We start from the raw sequence: 25,668 nt of genomic DNA, 5'->3' as shown, positions 1-25,668 counted from the left end.
AATGTAGGTTTTCAAAAAAACTAGCTATTATGTTTATCAGATGGGAATATGGAAAGGGAACAATCTTAGATCACACTAGGACAAATTTTGTGAACTTGTGTGCTGTGTTAATAACATTAGAAAAAATGTCTCAAAAAAGGGCAGGAGACAGGTAAGAGCTTTATGTTTTTAAGTCACAGTGAAGCCCTCTGACTTTAGATTGGCTCATGGAAAAGTAAGTTAAAGTGAGAACTCATTAAAAAAGCATACACATATACTGTGAAGACATTAGGTTAGCAAATAATGCAAATACTCTGATAGAGGTCCAGGCCTTCTCGCTGAGGAGAGGTCCACTCACTGGAGCTCTGAACTGATTTCTTTATATAAGCAATAAATACCCTTACTAAAATGTCTGGGAGAATCAGCCACTTTAAAGTAAAACAAGAACAGAAAGACAGTTGGAAAGCAATTCCTTCCAGACTTTTACGATTCCCCTTCCCCATCTTTATGGTTTACTTGCCCAAACTAATTAAATAATAGTTTCTTAAAAAATACCTCTCCTTTATGAGGATCTTTCCAAAACATTAAAATTAGCCTTTCTTAAGAACAAAAATCCTTTCCATACTCATATTTTATTAATTTATGCAATATTCAAAAAATTACTTAACAATATAAATAGGTTTTGGGGGACGCCTAGGTGGCGGAGTCATTAAGCGTCTGCCTTTGGCTCAGGTCACAATCCCAGGGTCCTGGGATTGAGGTCTGCATCGGGCTCCCTGCTTCTTCCTCTCCCACTCACTCTGGTTGTGTTCCCTCTCTCACTGTTTCTATCTCTGTCAAATAAAAAAACAAAATAAAATAAAATAAACAGATTTGGGAACAAACAAAAGTAGCTTTAGCTAAAGATATAGTTGAACAGAAGAAGTGAAAGAACCAGATATTGTAGAGGACCACCGATTTCTAATTTTCCAGTCAATGCTGGTATCAGTCAGTGGGTTTTAGAGAAGAAAATTGTTGATTAATTTAGCAAGTCAGTTAATGCAATGATAACTACCAAAGAAGTTAATGCCTGAGTCATTCGCTCAAATTTGTCATAATCTGATTTCTGATTTCAAGTCACAATCTGACATGAAAGAAAAACAATATAATGGTTACAACTTTTAAGGTTGGTATTGTTAGAATTAGGCCCCATCCACACCTCCAAGATCTCTGAATTTATTTATTTCTATTTTGCAACTCAGTCTAAGTGGATCACAATACTATTATTCATGCTTAAATACCATAGTTTATACTCTGATGACTGTGACTATTAATATAATGTCTTTCTAGAATTTTCTTTTAGAAGTATTTTTCAAACTTTTTTTTTTGTGGTAGAAATATACCATTTCCCACATACACATTTTTTTTTTTTTTTTAAGATTTATTTATTCACTTGAGAGAGAGAGAGTAGGGCGGGGGAGAGAATATCTAGCAGACTCCCTCTCAGTGGAGCATATCTGTGGTCTGAGATCATGACCTGAGCCAAATCAAGAGTCAGACACTTAACTGAGCCACCCAGGTGTTCCCTGACTCTTTAAACAAAGTGTTCCAGAATTGTAATGTATAAAATGAAGATGGAGCCACTCTGAAAGTAGGGTCTAATTTCCCGGCTACCCCAGAAGAGTCTCTGAAACCTTTCTGCAGAACTCGAGAGCTTCTTGGGACAGAGGCTGAAAGTGTTCCTCTAAACTATCATCAGGGATGCCTGGCTGGCTTAGGCGGTAGAGCATGTGACTCTCGATCTCAGGGTTGTGAGTTCAAGCCCCATGTTGAGAATAGAGCAAGGTATAATAAAAAACAAGTATCAAAACAAAAAAGCTATAGAACTTATTAAAAGGCTATCACTTAGCTAATTAGAATATTCGGTTAACCAAAATAATTTCTGATTCTTATCAGTTGCTCTGAGTTTGAAACACCATGAACTATATTAAAAGCAATAATGAAAGAAACAAGTGTTGTTGAGGATGTGGAGAAAAAGGAACCCTTGTGCACTGCTGGTAGGAATATAAACTATTGCAGCCACTGGAGAAGACAGTATAGAGGTTCCACAAAAAGCTGAAAATAAAACTACCCTACAATCCAGTAATTGCACTACTGGGTATTTACTCCCAAAACACACACATACAAAAAACTAATCCAAAGGGATATATGCAGCCCTGTTTACTGCAGTATTACAGCAGCCAAATTATGGAAGTAGCCCAAGTGTCCACTGAAAGATAAATGGTTAAAGAAGATGTGGTATATACATACACAGTGGAATATTATTCAGCCACAAAAAAGAATGCAATCTTGTCATTTGCAACAACACTGATAGAAGTAGAGAGTATATAATGCTAAGGAAAATAAGTCACTCAGAGAAAGAGAAATACCACATGATCCGACTCATACAGAATTTAAGAAACAAATGAGCAAAAGGAAAAAAAGAGATGAGACAAACCAAGAAAGATTCTTCACTATAGAAAACAAATGGATGGTTACCAGAGGGAAGGTCAGTGGGGGATGGGTGAAATAGGTGATGGGGATTAAAGTTTACACTTATCACGATGAACCCTAAGTAATATACTGAATCACTGAATCACTTTTTACACACCTAAAACTAATATAAACCTGTATGTTAACCATACTGGAATTAAAATTTTAAACTTTTAAAAAATCTTAAAAATAATGAAAAACTTAAAACATTTTGCCAAACTGGGTATTTTATTAAATTTGACTTATTTTTCTTTGCATTTAATTAACTGAAACTGTCCTAAAGTAAAACAGATTCAATGACACAGAAGTCAAACTGAAGAGAAAAAAATGGTTCTCAAAAGGAATTTAAAAAAGCAGGTCAGGCTGATGAATGATGAACAAATTATGCAAAATATCTGCATCTTACTTTTAGGCTCTTAAGTAAATGTACCAAAGCAAGAAGTTATGCCCTTACTCAGTCACCCCCCTAAAATCTGCTCAGAGGCAGCCTGACATCATGGAGGTGGAGAGTAAACATGTGTCCAGCCCAAAAAGCTGCTCTATCTAATCATGTAATCTAAACTTGTAGATATGAAAAGGGGATGACCAGAGACCTAGCTCGATCTCATTACTTTCTCATTTGTTATTATCATCTTTCTACCAACTATAAAGACAACACATAGATCTAAATAAAATATTTCCCACCCACAAATTTTGTCTTGGATACAGGTAGAAAGGCAAAGTAAATGAAACAGTAACTAAGCTGATTTGACACTTTCCTGTAATACCTTTTTTTTTTTTTTTTTTTTAAGAAGGGAAGAGTGAAGGGGAGAGGCAGAGAGAAAGGGAGAAAGAAAGAACATGGAGCCTGACGTGAGGCTCAGTCTCACAGCCCTGAGATCATGACCTGAGCCGAAATCAAGAGTCAGACACATAACCAACTGACCCACCCAGGTGCCTCAATACTTTCAAAGCGTAAGTGACAAGTAACTATAAGAGACCTAGGGAAGGGTTTTGGAAAGAACCTAAGCACTTCTACATATAGAAATCAAGAAATTTAAAAAATACTTTAGGAAGAGTAGAAACCTTTCCATGATGAATTAAAAACTGGACAACAAAGGATTTGCTAAGATAGAACGTTTCTCCCTAGAAAACAATGTATGCAGAGAGGGAGTTGTAGTTATTACCTACATAGCCATTAAGGTATGTATATACACAGATAGGAAGGGAACAAAAGGAACCAAACCATTCAAGCCAAATCTTGACTAAAGTACACTACTCCCCTTAGCACATTATTAGAAATAACATTACCAGTCTGTAGGACCAGAGCGGAATAGAATTTAAGCCGTGACTCTTGTTTACCATTAGAAGAATTAACAAAAATGCACTCTGAGGGTATTTCAGATTTCAACAGTAGAAGTAATAATAAAAGCCCTTTCCTAACTACTATTATCTTCCACCTGCCAGATATTTTGTCACATTATCCCTTTTTACTAATGTAATTACCAATTTTTAAAACCTATTTGTGTACTTCTTTACTATATATTCTCCGTCCCTCCAGTAGAAGTTGTTGCCCCAATTTCATGCGAACAGAGAGCTAGTCTGACTAGTTTACCAGCCCTTCCGAAAGTGCCTGCCAAACTGAAGAGGTCCAGTAAACATTTGCTGAATGAGTGAATGGGTGGATGAACAAATAAATCAACTCCTGCACTCTTCGTGATCCTCAGCCATAAATGTATTGATTTTGTGAGTGATGTGGGAGTTGAAGTGGGAATTTCTGCGGAGAGTGATTGGGTCCTGGGCAATCAGATGTAAGCAGGAGTTGAAAAATAACTACTGTAGGTAACTAAAAAACAAAGAGATGCAAGCATTTAACTTTGCTAAATGCGTAAAAAAATTTTAAAAAGACTCTAATACAGAGACCGCTCCACAGGCTAGACAATTCACTTGAAAAACTATTATGAGCCATCCATGTCACCCCCAAAAATCTTTTGTTAAACAGATTGCTTCGCTGGCAGGAATGTATGTGGAGATGAGGGCTTCAACTATATAGTAATTTCTGTAACAGAACATGTGCTTCGGTGGTATATGTATAGTTTTCAATGAAAAATTAAGACAGTAAATATTGCAACAAATTCTAGTATTTAAACACTTAAAGCTATACTGTACATAAAATAAATTCAAACCGTATTATGGTACTTACTAGAGAAATATCTAATCACAAAAACTGATACTTAAAATTCTGTGATGTACGAAATAACGTCTGAGAATCAAATCAGAAACTCTAGTTTCTAAGGCATTTTGTAATATTATGTTCAAACATATAACTTAATGAAAAAAAATTGATGTTTTAGAATTTTAACAAAATGGGAAAAAACAGTATACATAAAAGAATATCCACAAAGAAATAAATACCCATGAAAGAAATATCATGAACGAAATTCTAACCACAAACATAAGGAAACACGTATGCTATATTTGCAAGTTGTAATAAATCTGACTGAGCTGGTGAAATGCTCGTAATTCAGCAGAATTATCTGTAAATTTTATTTTTTGTAAAATTAATACTGATGTTCTGGCTGCAAGTTAGGTCAGCTTGTAAGAATAAAGATGGCCGGGACGCCTGAATGGCTCAGTCGGTTAAGCTTCTGCCTTCAGCTCAGGTCATGATCCCAGGGGTTTTGGGATCGAGTCCCACATCAGGCTCCTTGCTTGGCAGGAAGCCTGCTTCTCTCTCTGCCTTTGCCTGCCACTCTGCCTGCTTGTGCGTTCTCTCTCTGACAAATAAATAAATAAAATCTTTAAAAGAAAAAAAAAGAAAATAAAGAATAAATATGGCCATTGCACCTGAGTATCACCCATGGGAGCATGATGAAAGCTTATCAATTGCAGGGAGATGAGATTTCTTTGTATAAAATAAAACAGTACTTCGATTTTAAATATAGAAAATGACATATTTTCTATTAATGAAAAGTGATCTGCCACAACCACTACTGACAATATCCAAGAGCTTAGGACGCCTCTCTTGAAGGATAACTTAAGGACCACCTATCTTCACACTTGCCTCCTGCAAAACCCTCAACAGGAATTCTTGAGTAATGTCATCATTACTTCACAGAAATCCAAATCACCAGGATTTCAAGAACAGTAATAATAGTAGCATTGTTTATTAATGCCAGTCACCAATCTAAGTCTTTACATACATTACCTGATTTAATCCCTTCAATGACCCATTACACAATAGAAAGGCACTATTAATATCTGCATTGACAGACTTATTCTACTTAGAAATTTTTTGAGTTCTTACTATTTTTGACTAAGCATGTATGTTATTTGATACTAAGACAAGCTATCTTGAGCCATTACCTCTCAATGTGAGGTAGCATAAGCAGCCCATTTTCTTTCCTAGGTATGACCTGGTTCATGGCACTTACTGTTTAGCCTGTGATTATCCGAGGTAGTGGTGTGCTAGAGCCAGCGGGAGCTGACTGTGTACATGTATTCCCAACTCTGCACTCAGGGCATTACACTGGTAACTTAAGATTGGCTATAGTGAGGGGTCACCTGGGTGGCTCAGTTGGTTAAGCAACTGCCTTCAGCTCAGGTCATGATCCCGGAGTCCTGGGATCGAGTCCCACATTAGGCTCCCAGCTCCAAGGGCAGTCTGCTTCTCCCTCTGACCTCCCCTCTCATATTCTCTCTCTCTCTCTCTCTCTCAAATAAATAAATAAAATCTTTAAGAAAGGAAAAAAAAGGACTGGCCACAGCGGGAGTGTTTTAGACCACAGAATTGGCAAATCTGGGCCTTTTCTATTGGAGAACTAATTATTAAATATTTATTCACATGCCACTGATCTGAGGAAATTTGTATTAAGTTTGTCAGGTCCAATTCAGATTCAGGGAGAATGAGTTTATGTCTCCGAATCATTTGAGCCCAGTTATCAACTGGACCTTTAGATACCCAGAACTTTCAGCAGAGAAGCAACACATACACATTTTCATAACTGCTCTCTTAGATCTAGAGCAGATTCTTTCCCTATTCATCTCTACACTATGACTCATTCTTAAACATCACAAACTTCTTAATCACTGTAATTCATCCTAAGACACCAATGAGTACTAGAGTCACCATTACTTTATGTACTATTAAGAATAAAAAACACTGGGACGCCTGGGTGGCTCAGTTGGTTAAGCAGCTGCTTTCAACTCAGGTCATGATCCCAGCGTCCTGGGATGGAGTCCCACATTGGGCTCCTGGCTCCACAGGGAGCATGCTTCTCCCTCTGACTCTGCCTGTCACTCTGCCTGCCTGTGCTCGCTCTTGCACTCTCTCTCTCTGACAAATAAATAAAATCTTAAACAAAAAAAAAAAGGAATAAAAAACATTGCCAATTAAAATGACATATCAACTCTAAGATGCATCCTGGTATCAAAAATACTGAAATTTTTTAAATGTTCACAATAAAAACTGATGGGAAAAATAATTTCTATACTGCTTACCATTGTTTTCCAATCCCAGAATCTTAGTTCCACATCTCCTTTCACTCTTGATATGCTACTCCTAGATCTCCTACCTTAATGGCTTCCCCAGTGCATATTTATACTCACAAGTATCTTTATTTGTGAGTTATAAACAGAATGAATTCTGTTCTCTAATAGGGAAGATTATAATTCTGAGAATAGATGCAAAATAAGAAAAGAAAATGATAAAGCATTGGAATTTGGTAGCAGGAGAGGAAAGGAGCATAAAGAAGTAGAAAGGGAGGCATCTCTGAGAAGCAGTAGATTGTGGAACTGAGAAAGAAGCAAAAAAGATTACACGTAAAATGGCCTGAGCAATATGGATCACTATAAAGCCTATTTTAATTTCATGGCGGGGAATAGTTTATTACCAGGATAATAACTTCCCTAAAAGTGCTCTCGCTGCTTTGAGAAGATATGAACTTAGCCTAATGTAACTAAAATGACATGACATGAATCCCACCTACCTTCCCTAACTAACATAATGAAGAGAAATAAAACATATTTTCTGACTTTTAGCAAATCACCAATTAAAGTTCAATAATACTTTTGAGGTATCTCGACTTTTATCAACACTCTCAAAACACCTGGAAATGATTCTACTTACTCTCCATCCACTTCTGGTCTTCTACATACACAATGAAACTTGCCGCCAAAATCTATATAAAGATCATTTTCTACAATATGGAAGATTCGTCCAATGACTAGTTTATCCTTGGCAGGTCCCATCTGTGTAAGAGGAGAATGTCTCAGCATAGATGCAAAGGATTCCACATTTTTTGGAGAGCCCTAAAAAAAAAAAGAGGAGAGATTTATATGCATGTAATTCAAAATAAAGGTATAATATGATAGATGTAATAAAATCTTACAGGGGAAACTTCTAAAAGTCAACATGCTGTATATTTATATTTTGTGGCAATACGAAAAAAATATTTAAATGGAATTTTCCTTGAAAAAACTAGATATACTCTTCAACTTCCTCTTCCTCCTTTTCCTTTTTGAAGAGGAAACCAAGAAAAGTACTTATGAGAAATGGTGCTAATGTCATGGCTCAGAGTAGAATCTGGAATATGAGCAAAGTAAGGACTATCCTTAGACAAAACCTCCTACCATGGGGACAGAGGGGGCTCAGAGTCTGAGCATGTGAGTAGGGCATCCAAGAAGGTGATTAACTTTATTCCTAATACTGATCATCTGGGGTGGGGGGGGAACGCCTTCAAATTCAAGTTTAGTGTGAGTAACTAAACAGTATGGAGGTTCCTCAAAAAATGAAAAAGAGAATTACCATATGATCCATTAATCCCACTATTGGGAATTTAACCAATTAGAAAATGAAAAACAATTAGAAAAGATACATGCACCCCTAAGTTTACTGTAGCATTATTTACAACAAAAGCAACCCAAGTATCCAGTGACAAATGAATGGAAAAAGAAAATGTAGTATAAATATACAACAGAATATTACTCAGCTACAAAAGAAAAAAAAAAGAGATCTTGCCATTTTCAACAATATGGATGGAACCTAGAGCATACAATCCTACATAAAATAAGTCAGAAGAAGAAAGACAATTATCAGATGATTTCACTCTTATGTGGAATTTCGTGATTTCTCTCATATATGAAATTTAAGAAACAAAATAAACAAATGAACAAATAAAGAGACAAACAAAAAAACAGACTCTTTAATAAAGAGAACAAACTGGTGGTTGCCAGAGGGAGAAGTAGGAGAGGGAAGGAATGAGTGAAACTGATCAAGGGGATTAAGAGTACACCTATCATATGAGCATTAATGTACAGAACTGCTGACTCATATCATATACCCCAACTAATATGACACTGTATGTTAATTATACTTCAATAAAAAATAGCCCAAAAAAGGGGTTTTTTTGTTGTTGTTGTTTAAATACAGATTAAGATAAAAGTGATTAAGGATCCTTCAATTACCAGGATGAACATAAGTTCTTGCTATATAGTATTTTTAAACAGTTTTGTTATAATTTTCTTCTTTTTCCTAACGCAAAATTTCAAAGGAAAAATAGCTTCTTGTTTTGTGCTGCTCATTTTCTAGGAGTCTTTTTACATATTGAATGTACTTGAGGTATGACTGAACCTATAATGCAGACTCCTTTTTTTTTTTTTTAACTTACAAATTTTTTTCCAAACACATGGTTTTTCAGAAATCCATGAGTACAGACTTATACCTTCTACTTGTCTTTAATTTGTGTGTGGTGTCGTATGTGCATTCTCTGGCTCAAACTAAGGGAACTATTAAGTTTCTGTTTGTGAGAGCTAATTACAGAAGAATACTAACAATTTAATCTACCTACATCACATATTTGGAATAACTTTTACATCTATTATTTCAGGGAGAATTATTAAGAGTTTGATAGTATGCTTTCTTTACAAACTATACAACCATTTTATGACTCATTTTTAAGGGATGTAGTACTCCAAGGATTACAAACTCAGATGCAAGGCTGGGTGGGGATGTGGTGAGCAGCAGAATATGCACCAGTCTCAAAGGCAGAGCCACGACAGCTCCAGCTGCAGCCGCAAATCGAGTCCAGGGCTGCCACATCTTTTGATTCTCCAAGAAAAGCCAGAAATCCACGTATGAACATAAAATTCCCAATTTTGCCATGTTTATTTTTTTTTAAAGCCTTTTAGGGATGCCTGGGTGGCTCAGTCAGTTAGGCGCCTGCCTTCAACTCAGGTCATGACCCAAGGGTCCTGGGATTAAGCCCCACATCAGGGTCCCAGCTCCTCGAGGAGCCCGCTTCTCCCTCTCCCACTGCCTGCCACTCTCCCTGCTTGTACTCTCTCTCTCCTCTCTCTGACAAATAAATAAAATATTTTTAAAAAATAAAAATTTAAAAAGCCTTTTACTTTATCAATCTGGTAAAACAAACTCTGACCCAAAGACCAAAAACTTATGACCTCTGCCTCAAGAAAAAGAAAGTCAAAAGAAAAGAAAGTCAAAACATTTGGCTGATGCCAAGTACCTCAGACGCAGGAAGGTTATCGTGACAGATTTCAGTGAGTCAAAACTCACTGGGAAGGAATCCTGTGCACCCAAGTGCTCACCTAAACCAAAAACAAATCTACATGCCAAACAAAGCTGAAAAGGTAGCAGGAATATTACGCTTTCAGCCATACCACTAGTTTTAGAACTCCACAGAGTATATTAAAGATACTTAAGCACCTCAAAAAAATAGCTCTTTTTGTAGGGAGCCAAGGGCAAAACAAACTCTACGCAGGCACAGGCTATGAGTTGCCCTCTAGAGGTAGCGCAAAGAGTCACACCAACCCAGCAGGGACAAGAGCTGCTACTGTAAAGTTCCACTAGGAGCCACTATGTCACCCATAAAGGCTCTGACCAGAGTAGCTGAAAAGAGCACTGCTCAAAGACAAAGGAGAGTATCAGCTTCTGGGTCTCATCCTGCTTGCAGTCAAAGACGGTCTTTTCCTCTTCTTCCTATAATCTGCTTTCTCATCACCCCACTTCGGTGGTTGACAGCCCCTCCTTCCTCTCTCTCCTTCCTTTTCCTCCTCCTCGTCTTTCTCTCCCACCACCACCTTTGGAAGACTTTCAGTTGAAGCCATGGTCCAATTAAAACAGAAATTTCATAAAATTATGAATAATTATTTTTATACTGAAGCACAATCAACATATAATATGATGACATTATAAAAGTTTCAGGTATATAACATAATGATGTGTTATCTAGATACACCGTGAAATGATCACCACAATAAGCCTGGTTAACATCCATCACCATATATACTTACAATATAATTTTTTTTCTTGTGATGAGAATTTTTAAGATCTGGTCTCTTAGGACTTTCAAATATATGACACAGTATTATTAACTATAGTCAACATGTTGCATTCCCTTGACCTATTTTTTAAGTCTGTAGCTTCTGACCCCATACACTCCCCCACCCCCCATCCCACCTCTGGGAACTCCTAATCTGTTCTCTGTATCTACGAGCTTTTTTTCTTATGAGCTTTGTTTTTATTTTTTGTTTGTTCAGATTCCACATGTAAGTGAGATCATACATATTTGTCTGCCTCTGTCTGACTTATTCCACTTAGCATCATGCCCTCAAGGTCTATCAATGTTGTTGCAAATGGCAAGATTTCCTTCTTTTTCATGACTGAACAATACCCATTATATATACATACACATATATGTATACAATATGTATATGTATCTGTACATATACATACTACAGTTTTTTCATTTATCCATCAAAGGAAACTTAGGCTGTCTCCATATCTTGGCTATTATAAATAAGGCTGCTATGAACATGGGGGTGCATACATCTTTTTGAGTTCATGTTTTTACTTTCTTCAGATAAACACCAGAAACAAAATTGCTGGCTCATATGGTAGTTCTACTCTTAATGTTTTTTTGGAAACCTCTGTGCCGTTTTTTTTTCCCACAGTGGCTGTAGCAATTTACAATGCCACTAACAGTGTACAGGGTTCCCTTTTCTCTACATCCTCACGACACTTGTTATTTCTTATTTTTTTGATAATAGCTAGCAATATCTCACTGTAGTTTTGCTTTGTATTTCCCTTATGATTGACTATGATGAGCATTTTTTCATATACTTGTGGGTCAACCATATGTCTTCTTTAGAGAAATGTCTATTTAGAATTTAGAAATGTCTATTTAGAATTTAGAATGCTATTGAGTTATACGAGTTCTTTATATATTTTGAATATTAGCCTCTTATCAGACATAGGACTTGTAAATATTTTTCTCCTATTTAGTAGGATGACTTTCATTGTGCTGATGGTTTCCTTTCTTTGCTATAAGAAACTTTTCAGTCTGATGTAGTCCCACTTGTTTATTTTTGCTTTTGCTGTTTTTCCCTTTGGTGTCAAATTCAAAAAATTATCACCAAGACCTATGTCAAGGAGGCTACCACCTATGTTTTCTTCTAGGATATTTATGGGTTCACAGTCTTTAATACATTTTGAGTTACTTTTTTGTGTATGCTGAAAGACAGTAGTCAAGTTTCAGTCTTTTGCATGTGGCTGTACAGTTTTCCATCACCATTTCCTAAAGAGACTATCCCTTTCCCTTGTTTATTCTTGTCTCTTTTGCCATAAATTAACTAAACATCTATGTGTGGGTTTATTTCTAGCTCTCTATTCTGTCCCATTGGTCTGTCTGTTTTTAATGCCCATAACATACTGTTTTGATTACTATAGCTTTGTAATATAGTTTGAAACCAGAGACTGGTGTGTCCAGGTTTGTTCTTTTTTTTTTTTTTCCAAGATTGCTTTGGCTATTCAGGGTATGAATAATTATATTTTAAAAGAGATTTTAAATTCAAATACTGTTTGAATTTTAAATACTGTTTTATGTTCCATTATTTTTGCTTCATTTCACAGTAGAAGTCAATGTATTTTCTGTAAGTGAAATAATTTTACCACAAGCCTAAGACCCTTGGATTAACCTGAATTTGTTTTTAAATTGTACACTTACTATTCTATTTGGATGCTATGTCAAGTAATCAGACAAGCTCTCCTTCAAAAATCATAATCAAGAACCATTTCTGAATTCCTCATTTACTTGTCAAATGTTGTCTAAAAATAATAAATGTAGCCTCAATCCACATTGACAACAACATTGTGAACTCCTTTTATGCTGATGCAGACAGCACAGGCTGTAGACACACAGTCACCCACTGGGTATACCATGGAGTTCAGTCTAACCCTGGTTATGGAAAATATTTCTATAAAGCTATAAGTTGTAATAGATAAAACAGGTACCTTAGAGGTGACTGTTTCCTTTAAGAATTAGTCACAGAATTCAGATTCCCTAAGTATCCCTGTTATTCTACTGTACCATTTTTTCCCTTTGAGGCCTAAAAGTTGAACAGGACTGTCCTGGTGGAATGGGGGAAGGTGAAGGGATTACAAATATAGCAAACAGTATCACTTTAATTTATTTTATTAAATGTGTTCAGTATTGAGTGCCTGTCATGTACCAGGCTCTATTCGAACCTTGATGTAAAAATATGTAAAATGGTAGGGAATACAGAGTTATGCCAACATGATAACGGACATTAGGGGCCAAAAACTTGCTGTAAACAACTTTTACCCTCACATTACGTTGTAAAGAGTCTTGTACTGTAGGCTAAGTGGCATTGGATTCAAAAGAGGTGTGCCATTAATGGGGTAACAGTACTTGTTCCTTGTTTTAAAAAGAAAACTTTGATAGCTGTATGTAAGATGGACCAGAGAGAGAGGGAAAATGAAAAGTGAACTATTAAGAGTCTCCTCCAGTTAGCTAGGATAGAGATGATAAAGGACTTACACCGAAGCAGTGGCCATAGGAATATAGCCTAAGGAAAAAAGAGACATTTACCAAATAGCACAGGAGATGTTTGACCTCCAACTGGCTACAGAAAGTAAGGCAGAAAGGCAGCCATGAATGAGGTGTAAGAGCAGTACAGTAACAGAGTTAGTTAGTTTTGCACATATGAGTTCATGATACCCATAAAATTTCAGGGAATACTGGCTATCTGATAGGTAGTTAAAGATAACGGTGCAAAGGGGCACCTGGGTGCCTCAGTCGGTTAAGTATCAGACTCTTGATTTCAGTCAGCTCATGATCTCAGCGTCATGAGACCGAGCCCCCATATCAGCTCCACATTCAGTGGAGTGTCTACTCCCTCTGCCCTTCTACCCCCATCATACCCTGCCAAAATAAATAAATAAATCTTTTAAAAAAAGAAATAATGGTACACATATTTATGTACATACTAACATAAATTTACACATTTACAGTGACATTATATAGAGATATTAGTTCTTCAAAATAAACATATCAAGTGCTAACTAATAATTTCTACATAGGACTAATTTTTCTTTGTATTACTTATTATAAAAAATCTAGGATGTGAAGTCCATGTATTCTTTTTTTAAATTTATTTATTTATTTTAAATTAAATTTATTTATTTTCAGCATAACAGTATTCATTATTTTTTCACCACACCCAGTGCTCCATGCAATCCGTGCCCTCTGTAATACCCACCACCTGGTACCCCAACCTCCCACCCGCCTCGCCACTTCAAACCCCTCAGATTGTTTTTCAGAGTCCATAGTCTCTCATGATTCACCTCCCCTTCCAATTTCCCCCAACTCCCTTTTCCTCTCTAACTCCCCATGTACTCCATGCTATTTGTTATCCTCCACAAATAACCATATGATAATTGACTCTCTCTGCTTATTTCACTCAGCATAATCTCTTCAAGTACCGTCCATGTTGCTACAAAAGTTGGGTATTCATCCTTTCTGATGGAGGCATAATACTCCATAGTGTATATGGACCACATTTTCCTTATCCATTCGTCCATTGAAGGGCATCTTGGTTCTTTCCATAGTTTGGCGACCGTGGCCATTGCTGCTATAAACATTGGGGTACAGATGGCCCTTCTTTTCATGACATCTGTATCTTTGGGGTAAATTCCCAGGAGTGCAATTGCAGGATCATAGGGAAGTTCCATTTTTAATTTCTTGAGGTATCTCCACACTGTTCTCCAAAGAGGCTGCACCAACTTGCATTTCCACCAACAGTGTAAGAGGGTTCCCCTTTCTCCACATCCCCTCCAATACACGTTGTTTCCTGTCTTGTTAATTTTGGCCATTCTAACTGGTGTAAGGTGATATCTCAATGTGGTTTTAATTTGAATCTCCCTGAGGGCTAGTGATGATGAACATTTTTTTCATGTGTCTGATAGCCATTTGTATGTCTTCACTGGAGAAGTCTCTGTTCATATCCTCTGCCCATTTTTTGATATGATTGCCTGTTTTGTGTGTGTTGAGTTTGAGGAGTTCATTATAGATCCTGGGTATCAACCTTTTGTTTGTACTGTCATTTGCATTAAAGTTTCAATGTATATTAACTATATATAACTTTCATGCATATGAGGACATTTAATGTATAGCTTGGATTAGAGGCTATTAGTGCTAAAAGAAACATGAAATATCAACTAGTCCAACTACCACACTTTACAGGCAAGTACCATACCTGCTATTCAAAACTACATAATATGGCTAAACAGTGATTCTTAAATGCAAGCTGCTTTGGAAGCTAAAAAGTAGATAGGACATTATTTTAAAACTTAAAGAAGACATACAGCAGAATAACAGAAATACTCAAGAAACTTCAGTTTTATGACCAACTCTGCCAATAAATAGCTAAAAAATCTTGAGGAACTTGTAGGTCTTAAATTTGTCTTCTCATTTGTAAAAGAAAAAAAATGGATTTGATAACTAAAAATTTTATTAATAGGAATTCTTAAATATTCTACAATATAAAAAGGATTTTCTAAAGTAATAAACATTATAAATGAGGACAAATTCCTAGTACATATTGGAACATATGCTCAACGATTTTTCTTTTTTTTTTTTTAAGATTTTATTTATTTATTTGACAGACAGAGATCACAAGTAGGCAGAGAGGCAGGCAGAAAGAGAGGAGGAAGCAGGCTCCCTGCTGAGCAGAGAGCCCGGATGTGGGGCTGATCCCAGGACCCTGGGATCATGACCTGAGCCAAAGGCAGAGGCTTTAACCCACTGAGCCACCCAGGTGCCCCTGCTCAACGATTTCTTAGTGAAGAGGCATGATAAGGAAAAAAAAAGTTTAGAAATCTCTATAATAGAGATACACCATAGTAGCAGGAGAATAATTATGTTCAACAGGGAGAAACGGAATTACAGGAGGAGGCTGGATAATCAGTGGCTGTCTGTCCCTCTCTCTGATATGAGCTTGAGCCACACCCTCACAGATGCTGGGAGGCAAGTGGAGAGATGGACACAATCTGGGACCAAAGGATGCTTTAAAGGTTTCTAATAAGACAGAAGTTGCCTGACCAAAAGATAAGGCATGGAGATATATACACAGAACTGTACTTTCAACCATTCTGGGATATCAGACACTTCTAAAACTGAATTAAATGTCATGTTCTAAGATCCTATACAGTTTCTTTCTTTTAATTGAAGTATAATTAACATACAGTGCCATATTAGTTTCAGGTACACCATGTAATGATTCAACAGTTCTATACATTACTCAGTGCTCATCATGGTAAGCGTACTCTTAATCCCACAAATCTGTTTTCCCCACCCCCACCCACTTCCCTTTTGGCAACCACCACTTTGTTCTCTGTATTTAAGAATCTGGGTTTGTTTGGGGGTTTTTTGTCTCTTTTTTCTTTGTTCATTTGTTTTGTTTCTCAAATTCCTCATAAGTGAAATCATACGGTATCTGTCTTTCTCTGACTTATTTCACTTAGTATTATATCTTCTAGTTGTAGTACTATGCAACTTCTTTAATAACAGTCATCACATTTAAAATCAATTATCAAATGTTTGTCTTCTTTGCTCTACTTTGAGACAGAAAAGGAGATATCTGCTATGTTCACTATTAAAAAAGTTTACATGAATATATTATCTTAGTTCCTGGAAGCCAAATACATAGGATGGATGTATTTCCTGACTATTCTAAAAAGACATTTCTGAAATCAATTTCCATCTATCCAAGGCACCACCCTTTTCTGTTACCCATGTTCCAATGTTTAACAAACTCGATGGTCAAAACATGTTTTCAGGAATCTGCTAAAAAATGCACTGCAAGGGCGCCTGGGTGGCTCAGTGGGTGAAAGCCTCTGCCTTCGGCTCAGGTCATGATCCCAGGGTCCTGGAATAGAACCCCGCATTGGGCTCTCTGCTCAGCAGGGAGCCTGCTTCCTCCTCTCTCTCTCTGCCTGCCTCTCTCTGCCTACTTGTAATCTCTGTCTGTCAAATTTTTTTTTAAAGACTCTTAAAGACTCAATTTGCTTCCACTCAGAATAGAGGCTTATGGTGGGGGCGGGGCGAGGGAGAGGGGGAGTGGGTGGGAGGAGGAGTCATATGATTAATGGGAGTTTGAGCTCAGGCCCATTCCCTGAACTCACTGTGGTTATCTCTTCAGTTCTAGAATGCATAATGGGAATAGATTTACTCAGCAACTGGCAGAATGCCCACCTTAGTTCCTTAATCTGTGGAGTGAGGGCTATTAAGGTAGGAAAGGAGAAGTGGAAAATACCAGAACTTCTCCTACCTAAAGTACAAGTAAATTGAAGGCAATACTACATTCCTGGAGGCACCGCAAGGATTAGTGCCAAGGACCTAGAAGATACAGGGCTGGTGATTTCTACCACATCCCCACTTAACTTGCCTATGTGGCCCTGTAGAAAACCAACAGGTCCTAGATAATGGCAATTCATTATCACAAACTTAATGAAGTGGTAACTCCCACTGCAGCTGTTGTTCCAGATGTGATTTCAAGGCTGGAGGGAATCAAATATCCCCCAGCACCTGGTATGTACTAACTGATCTGAAAAATGCTTTCTTTTTCTAGATCTGCTAATAAAGACTACACACCTCAGGGTTATACCAATTCACCAGCTCTGTGTCAAACTGGTCGAAAAGGACTTTGCCATTTCATTCCACTGGATATTGTGTTGGTGTGTCACACAAACCTATTGGACCCGGAAGCAGAAAACTGCAACTACTCTAGACACATGTATTCCGGAGGGTGGGAAGTAAGTCTCACAAAAATGCTGGGCCTTGGTGAAATTCCTAGGAGGCCAGTGGTCTGGGACATGTCAAGATGCCCATTTTTCCCACTAAGAGCAACGCACAGTACTTACTGGGTCTTTTTGGATTTTGGAGGCAACAAATACCTTATTTGGACATTCTTCTCCAACCCTTTCACCAAAGTAACACAAAAAGCAGCCAGTTTTGAGGGGGGTGCTCAGAAGAAGACAAAGCTCTGCAATAGGCCCAGACTACCAGGCAAGCTACTCTATCACTTGGGGTTTATGACCTGGCAGATGTGGTAGTGTTTCAAGTTTCTGTAGCAGAAAGAGATGTAGAATGGAGACTTTGCCAGACCTCTCTAGGCGAATCATAATGCAGAGTTGGAGCGGTCCTGAAGGACAGTGGTAAAAGAACAGCCCCCCAGTGGGCAGAACTGTGAGCAGTGTACTTGATGGCTTTGCCTGGAAGGAAAGACAGTCTAAAATACAGATCTATAGTAATTTGTGTAAAGTGACTAATGATTTTGCTGGATGGTCAGGGATTTAGAAGGGACATGAATGAGAAATAGATGACAAGACAAGGTCTGGGAAAGAGATATGTGGACGGTTTTCCCTGAATAGGCAGAGTGAGAAAATAAATCAGTCACATGTAATGATTTCTTCAGCAGAAGGAATGTGAATAATCAGGGGATGATAATCAGTCCTATGGATGCCAATTTCCTTCCCCAGCTATTCCTGTCCCCACAAATGGACTCAAAATAAAAGCCGCTCAGCAGCAGGGATGTGCTTCTGTCTCAGTGGTAGAGGGGGTATCTCAACATGTCCCAGACTGTTAGCCAATGAAAAATTTCACCAAGGTGGCAAGTCCCTGAATTTTTATGATGGAGGTTACACATGGATTCAGAAACATTCAGAAACACTGACTCATACTGATTTAGCTATAGCCACTGCTAAATGACCAATCTGCCAACAGGAGAGACCAATAGCAAGCTTCCAATATAGCATCATTCCCTGAAATTATCATATGGCTACCTGGCTGCAGGTTACAGTGGGCTATTCTATATCGAAAGGACAGTGATATATGATCACTGGAATAAACACTTACTCTAAATATAGATTTGCCTTTCCTACCCACAAAGCTTCGGTCAAGACTTAGAGACTCCCTTATTCATTGTCCTGGTATTCTACACAGCAGCTTCTAACCAAAGAAATCATTTTATAAGAAATGATGTGTGATAATGGGCTCATGACTATGGAATTCACTGATCTTACCAGTGCTGGGCCTGGCAGACTAGTGAAATAATCTTTAAAAACAAAAAACAACAACAACAACAACAAAAATTTCTATTTGAGATCATTGTAAATTCCCATGTGATTAAAAAAAATAATACATAGAGATCCCTTCCAACCTTTTACCCAGTTCTCTCAAGGTTAACATCTAAGATCATATAAGATACCACAACCAGGAAACCGACATTGATACAATTCACCAATAATATTCAGATTCTACCAGTTTTATATGCAATTACTTGTATGTATATTTAGTTCTTCACAACTTTATCCCATGTGAAGACTCACGTATTAACCACAGTTACAGGACAGTGCCTTCACTGCATGGATCCCTCGTGTTGCCCTTCTGTAACTCCCCATCTTCCTTCTGACCACCACCCCTACCTCTAACTCTTAGCAACCACTGATCTCTTCTCCATCTCAATAATTCTGGGATTTCAAGAATGTCACTAACAGTCTTAAACCGGCTTTTTTCATTCAGCATAACACTCCTGAGAGTCATTCAAGTTGTTCTGTGTATTAATTGTTTGTTCCTTTTTCCTTCTAAGTAGTATTCCATAGTATGGATGGACCACAGTTGGCTTTATCATTCAACAGCTGGAGAACACTTGGGCTATTTCCAGTTTTTGGCTATTACAAATAAAGCTGCTATGGACATTTATGTACAAGTTTTTATATGAACATGAGTTTTCATCTCTCTGGGATAAACACTGTGCACTAGTGTACACATATCTTTTCTGATAGAACCCAACATTTCAATTTGGGTAACTGACCAGAGAGGAGCTGCTGAACTGCTGACTTCTGAGAATGAAGTCCACCATTCATTATCTGCCAGTGGCCAAGAACAGAATGCTTGAAAAAAACAAGGCAAAACCCAAAAAGAATCAACTGTTTAGTTTTATTCCCAAATCCCTACAAACCACGTTCCACTCAACTATGATAGTTTCCTTTATTTCCTTTATTATTTAATGCCAACAGATAAAAACAAACTTAAGGGGCATAGTCATTTTATTAAAAATATTACACTACAGGAACTCCTGGCTGGCTCAGTTGGTACAGCATGTGACTCTTGATCTTGGGGTTGTGAGAAATTACTTAAAATAAAAAACTCTTTGGCGCACTGGGTGGCTCTGTCAGTTAAATGTCCGACTCTTGATCCCAGCTCAGGTCTTTATCTCAGGCTGCTGAGTTCAAGCTCTACGGTAGTCTCCACAATGGGTATGGAGCTACTTTAAAAAAAGAAAAAAAAAAAGGAGAAATAAAGTCTTAAAAAACACTTTAAAACATTTTCTAAATTAGTATATAATTAAAAGAGGAAATTTTAATATAATCTTTAAAAGAAAAATAAAACCCAAACACCTTAAAAGAATGGAGATTTCTGATTAATAAAGATTCATTAATACTGACTTGGGAAGTCATAAAAGACTCTCACAGGGTATGATCATATCATATGACCATCCATGAAACAAAATACCTACAGGATATATTCAGATTATATTTATCTTTTCTTTTAGGAAATGTATAGTATTATTTATATTACAGATGTTGACTTTTCCCTAGAGATTTATACCTACCTCAATTCACTTTTTTAACATTTTTATATTAACTGGTAATTTTCTTTAAATATGCTTTGAAAATGTTAAGACTCCACTGTGAAACTAAAGACCTCAAAATATTTTTCTTACAAACTTAGGGATAACTCACCTAGAATTTCATAATGTAAAAACCAGCTGGCACCACAGCTAAAACCATAAATATTTTTCAACATACTTTTACATAATTCCTTTTTAAAGCATTAGGATAATTTTTAAAGTTGTCAATATAAAATAGTGAGAAAACAAGTTAAATAAAACTGTAGAATATTGCTACTTTATGAACTTAGTAGGCTTAAAACTTACACTAAAAATAAGAATTTTCCCCTTCATATTAAAACAAATCCTTTAAATAAGCTTTATGTTGGATTTTTCTAGTGTTCTGAAAGGATAAAATATCTGATTCATATATTCTGCCTTCTGGAACATTCCAGCATCTTGAAATAAAAAATATCAATAAGAAATATCCATGAAAAAGTGAAAAATAACATTTTAAAAAATCTGCATGAAACCTAATATATTGCTAAAATAAAACTATAAACTGTCTTGTAACACCAGTATTCTACATAAACTAAAATAGTAAAATGTTATTCTCTATCTTAAAAGAATAAAATGTTCTACTGTGTAGTGCCTTGCAAACCATTTTCCAATGTGCTGAAAAGTCATATGCTACCCTCTACCGTTAAGAAAGAGTATTAGTCACAAAGCAGAAAACCAATTATTTGCTCAACTATTGCCACCTTGTGGCTATAAAATAGGTCATCTGCTATTGCAGAGCTTCAGTTGACTTATTAACACATTTACAAATCTCTATTGTCTAAGTGACACAAGAGCATCAGAGGTTTTAAAGTATTTCTTTAAAAAAAAAAAAAAGAGGGGGTGCCTGGGTGGCTCAGTGGGTTAAGCCTCTGCCTTCAGCTCAGGTCATGATCCCAGGGTCCCGGGATGAAGCACCGAATTGGCTTCTCTGCTCAGCAGGGAGCCTGCTTCCCCCTCTCTCTGCCTGCCTCTCCGCCTACTTGTGATCTCTCTCTCTCTCTCTGTCAAATAAATAAATAAAATCTTTAAAAAAATAAAAAAATTAAAAATTTAAATTTAAATTTAAAAAAGAGGGAAAAGTATCTAAGTTAAAAAAATATACTTAGCACATACCTACCTAGTCCTCTAAACATAAGAATGTGTTATGTTGGTTACAAAAGTGAGAGGAACTGGTCCCTACCCTGAAAAACCGAACAAATAAAAAACTAATTGAAGAGATAGCTGTGTAAACCAGTAATAAAGGTAATAAACCAAAGAAAAACAGAAATGGGTAAGTGAGCATGGAATGAATATGGCACCTACAAACCCGCATACCAAACAATGGCATTTCAGGTCATTTAAATTTGAGATTCCTTTAGCTAGTAGATTCAGTGAAATCTTAGGATAAGTATTTCATGATGAACAGCCTTCATTAAATTCCTGTCTGCAGGGGAAGTTTCCTCTGGAGGATAACCTGCCTGGCTCGTACTGAGAATCACTTACTTCCAAGGTGCGCATACACACACTGAAGTCAGCACTCTAAGGATAAGAATGAAATCAACAGGTAAAATTTCAACCTATATAGTTGACTATACATATATATTGTTAAATCCAGTAGTTGGCCAATCAAGATATTATAAATGTACAGGCTTAATACTAATATAAATCAACAAATATAAATCAACAAATATATATCCAACCCCTAACGTATATAAAGGGTGAATAAAAAATGATCCCTGATCTCCAGGAACTACAATCTAAAACACAGGATAGAACGAGTTCTTAAATGACTTCAATATAACTTAAGAGTTGTGTGTGTACCATAAAGGGAATATAAAACAAAGCTTCAGGACATTCGAAAGGAGTTTCGTCTGGTTAATGAGACAATAAACACCTAATGGAAGAGATGATTTTTATAATAGAATTTGCAGGCAGGGAAACTAATTCCTGGGGAAAGAGCAAAGATAAAGAAACAATGATTTGTTTGGGTAACAGTGAACTATTTATTTCCACACAGAAAAATTTTTGAGCAGAAACCATGCATAGATAAAAATTACATAGAGCCCCAAAATATATGTCATAAAGGTAGTATTTTGTTAGGATAAGTCTATTTTATGGTTCAAATTTAGAGCATTTGCTTATTATGAAGTCAAAAAAATGTGAAAATGCAGTTATTTTCATAAAAAGCACAAGATGAACGCCCAAAGAACAAATAATCCAATTAAGAAATGGGCAGAGGACATGAACAGACATTTATGCAAAGAGACATCCAAATAGCCAACACACACATGAAGAAGTGCTCAACATCACTCGGCTTCAGGGAAATATAAATCAAAATCACGAGACACCACCTCACACCAGTCAGAATGGCTAAAATTAACAAGTCAGGAAATGACAGATGCTGGGGAGGATACGGAGAAAGGGGAACCCTCCTACACTGTTGGTGGGAATGCAAGCTGGTGCAGCCACTCTGGAAAACAGCATGGAGGTTCCTCAAAAAGTTCAAAGTAGAGCTACCTTATGACCCAGTAATCACACTACTGGATATTTACCCTAAAGATACAAATGTAGTGATCCGAAAAGGCACATGCACCCAAATGTTTATAGCAGCAATGTTCACAATAGCCAAATTATGGAAAGAACCTAGATGTCCATCAACAGATAAATGGATAAAGATGTGGTGTGTGTGTGTGTGTGTGCATATGTATATGTATGTGTACATATACATATATACACATACATATACATATGCACATACATACAATGGAATATTATGGAATGGAATACACATACATACAATGGAATATTATGCAGCCACTAAAAGAAATGAAATTTTGCCATTTGCAACGACGTGGATCGAACTAGAGGGTATTATGCTTAGCGAAATAAGTCAATCAGAGAAAGACAATTATCATAAGATCTCCCTGGTATGAGGAAGTTGAGAGGCAGAGTGGGGGGTTTGGGGGATAGGGAAGGAAAAAATGAAACAAGATGGGATTGAGAGGGAGACAAACCAAAAGAAACTCAATCTCACAAAACAAACGGAGGGTTGCTGGGAGTGGGGGGGTAGGGATAGGGTTGTTGGGTTATGGACATTGGGGAGGGTATATGCTATGGTGAGTGCTCTGAAGTGTGTAAGCCTGACAATTCAAAGATCTCTATCCCTGGGGCAAATAATACATTATATGTTAATTAAAATAATTATTAATTTTTAAAAAGCACAAGTTGGTATCAGTGGTGAGGAATAACAACCCTATTTCCCAATTTCTGTATTTTGTTTTGACAGCTCAATATCCATAAATACCCCACATGGGAAAAAAATATCCCACATGGATAGAGGTGAGGAAACAGGCATTGTCATGTGCTCTAAGAGGGAGGTGGTACAAACAGGTTTGTCTATCAAAACTCAAACTGGGGGTTCCTGGGTGGCTCAGTCATTAAGTGTCTGCCTTCATGATTCCAGGATTCTGGGATCGAGACCCACATCAGGCTCCCTGCTCAGTGGGAAGCCTGCTTCTCCCTCTCTCACTCCTCCTGCTTGTGTCCCCTCTCTCACTATCTCTCTCTGTGAAATAAATAAATAAAATCTTAAAAAAAAAAAAAAAACCACCCTCAATTGCCTGGATACTTCGATCTAGCATATATCCCATAAGCATGCAAAAAATATGTAAATACTCACTGCAGCACAGTCTGTATTTAAAAAAAAAAAAGAACAACAAAACAGAAAACCACCTAGAAGCTCATTAATGAAGGCCTGGTTAAATCAATTATGCTACATCCATACCATGGAATACCAAGCAAATTTTTTTCAATGAGGTAATAATAATTATATATATATAATGTGTAATATACATTACACATATATAATAAGGAAAAATATTCCTAGTTATACTTACCTAAAAGCAGCAACTCTCAGGAATAGCAACTAAACTATACTGAGTGCTTACTAAGCACCAGGCATTTGTGCTAAGTGTTTATTTATTTATTTTTATTTAAAGATATTTATTTACTTATTTATTTGAGAGAGAGAGAGAGTATAAGAGGGGAGAAGGTCAGAGGGAGAAGCAGACTCCCTGCAGAACTGAGAGCCCGATGCTGGACTCGATTCCGAGACTCCAGGATCATGACCTGAGCCGAAGGGAGTGGCTTAACCCACTGAGCCACTCAGGTGCCCCTATGCTAAGTGTTTAAACAATAAATTCATTTAATCTCATAACAACCTCATGACAAAGTATTTTTTCAAGAAAAAGGAAAAGAAGATATAGAGATATTAAGTAATTTCCCAAGAAAACACAGCTAGTAAATGACGAAAGAACCAGGATTCAAACCAAAACTGAGTCCAGAGCTTATACTCTTCTACAGGAATAATATAATTCAAAACAGTACCAACCAATTTGTGTTTGGATGTAGAAATTACTTAAAAATAAAATCTTTAGGGGCCCCTGGGTGGCTCATTCAGTTAAGTGTCTGACTTTAGCTCAGGTCATGACCTCAGAGTCCTGGGATGGAGCCCCCTGACAGGCTCTGCACCCAGCAGGGAGTCAACTTCTCCCTCTTCCTCTGCCCCTCCCTCCACGGTTTTTCCTCTCTCTCTCAAATAAATAAATAAATTTTTTAAAAAATCATATCAAATCAAATCAAATCAAATCTTTACAGGTGCCTGTAAGGTGGCTCAGTCAGTTAAGCGTGTGACTCTTTTTTTTTTTTTAAGATTTTATTTATTTAACAGACAGAGATCACAAGTAGGCAGAGAACAGGCATAGAGAGGGGGGGAAGACGGCTCCCCGCTGAGCAGAGAGCCGGATGTGGGGCCGATCCAAGGACCGGGAGATCACGACCGAGCTGAAGGCAGAGGCCCAACCCACTGAGCCACCCAGGCACCCCAAGTATTTGACTCTTAATTTTGGCTCAGGTCATCATCTCAGAGTCATGAGATCCTGCCCCATGTTGGGTTCTACACTGGAAAAAGCCTGCTTAAATTCTCTTTCCCTCTTCCTTTACCCCTCCCTTGCTTTCTCGTTCTCAAAAAAAAACCCAAAAAACCACCACCAACAACAACAAAAACACTTTCAAATTATTCCCTATGATCTCATTTGCTATTCAAAAAAAAAAAAAGAAAGAAACAAACAAACACAAAAACAAAAACAAAACAAATACATTCTCCAGCCTGAA

General features: G+C 37.1%; 1 protein-coding gene and 1 long non-coding RNA gene across 3 annotated transcripts in view; both read right to left on the bottom strand.

Moving 5' to 3' along the window:
- Positions 1-25,668, bottom strand: part of MRPS28 (mitochondrial ribosomal protein S28) — a 110,840-nt gene that overhangs the window by 80,763 nt on the left and 4,409 nt on the right. For both annotated transcript variants that reach the window (XM_059166157.1, XM_059166158.1), the window contains exon 2: positions 7,598-7,779. In XM_059166157.1, the coding sequence (XP_059022140.1) occupies positions 7,598-7,779 (182 nt within the window). The remainder of the gene's footprint in view (positions 1-7,597; positions 7,780-25,668) is intronic.
- On the bottom strand, positions 19,877-22,303 carry LOC131826676 (uncharacterized). Its single transcript, XR_009351700.1, has 2 exons — positions 21,635-22,303; positions 19,877-20,115 (listed from the first exon to the last, which is right to left on the bottom strand). It is a non-coding gene; the product is annotated as an uncharacterized LOC131826676 (long non-coding RNA).

This window comes from Mustela lutreola, chromosome 3 (assembly GCF_030435805.1).
Source record: "Mustela lutreola isolate mMusLut2 chromosome 3, mMusLut2.pri, whole genome shotgun sequence".
Classification (NCBI taxonomy): domain Eukaryota; kingdom Metazoa; phylum Chordata; class Mammalia; order Carnivora; family Mustelidae; genus Mustela; species Mustela lutreola.
Note: the sequence above shows the minus strand (reverse complement) of the source record. Positions and strands in the feature narration are given on the sequence as shown.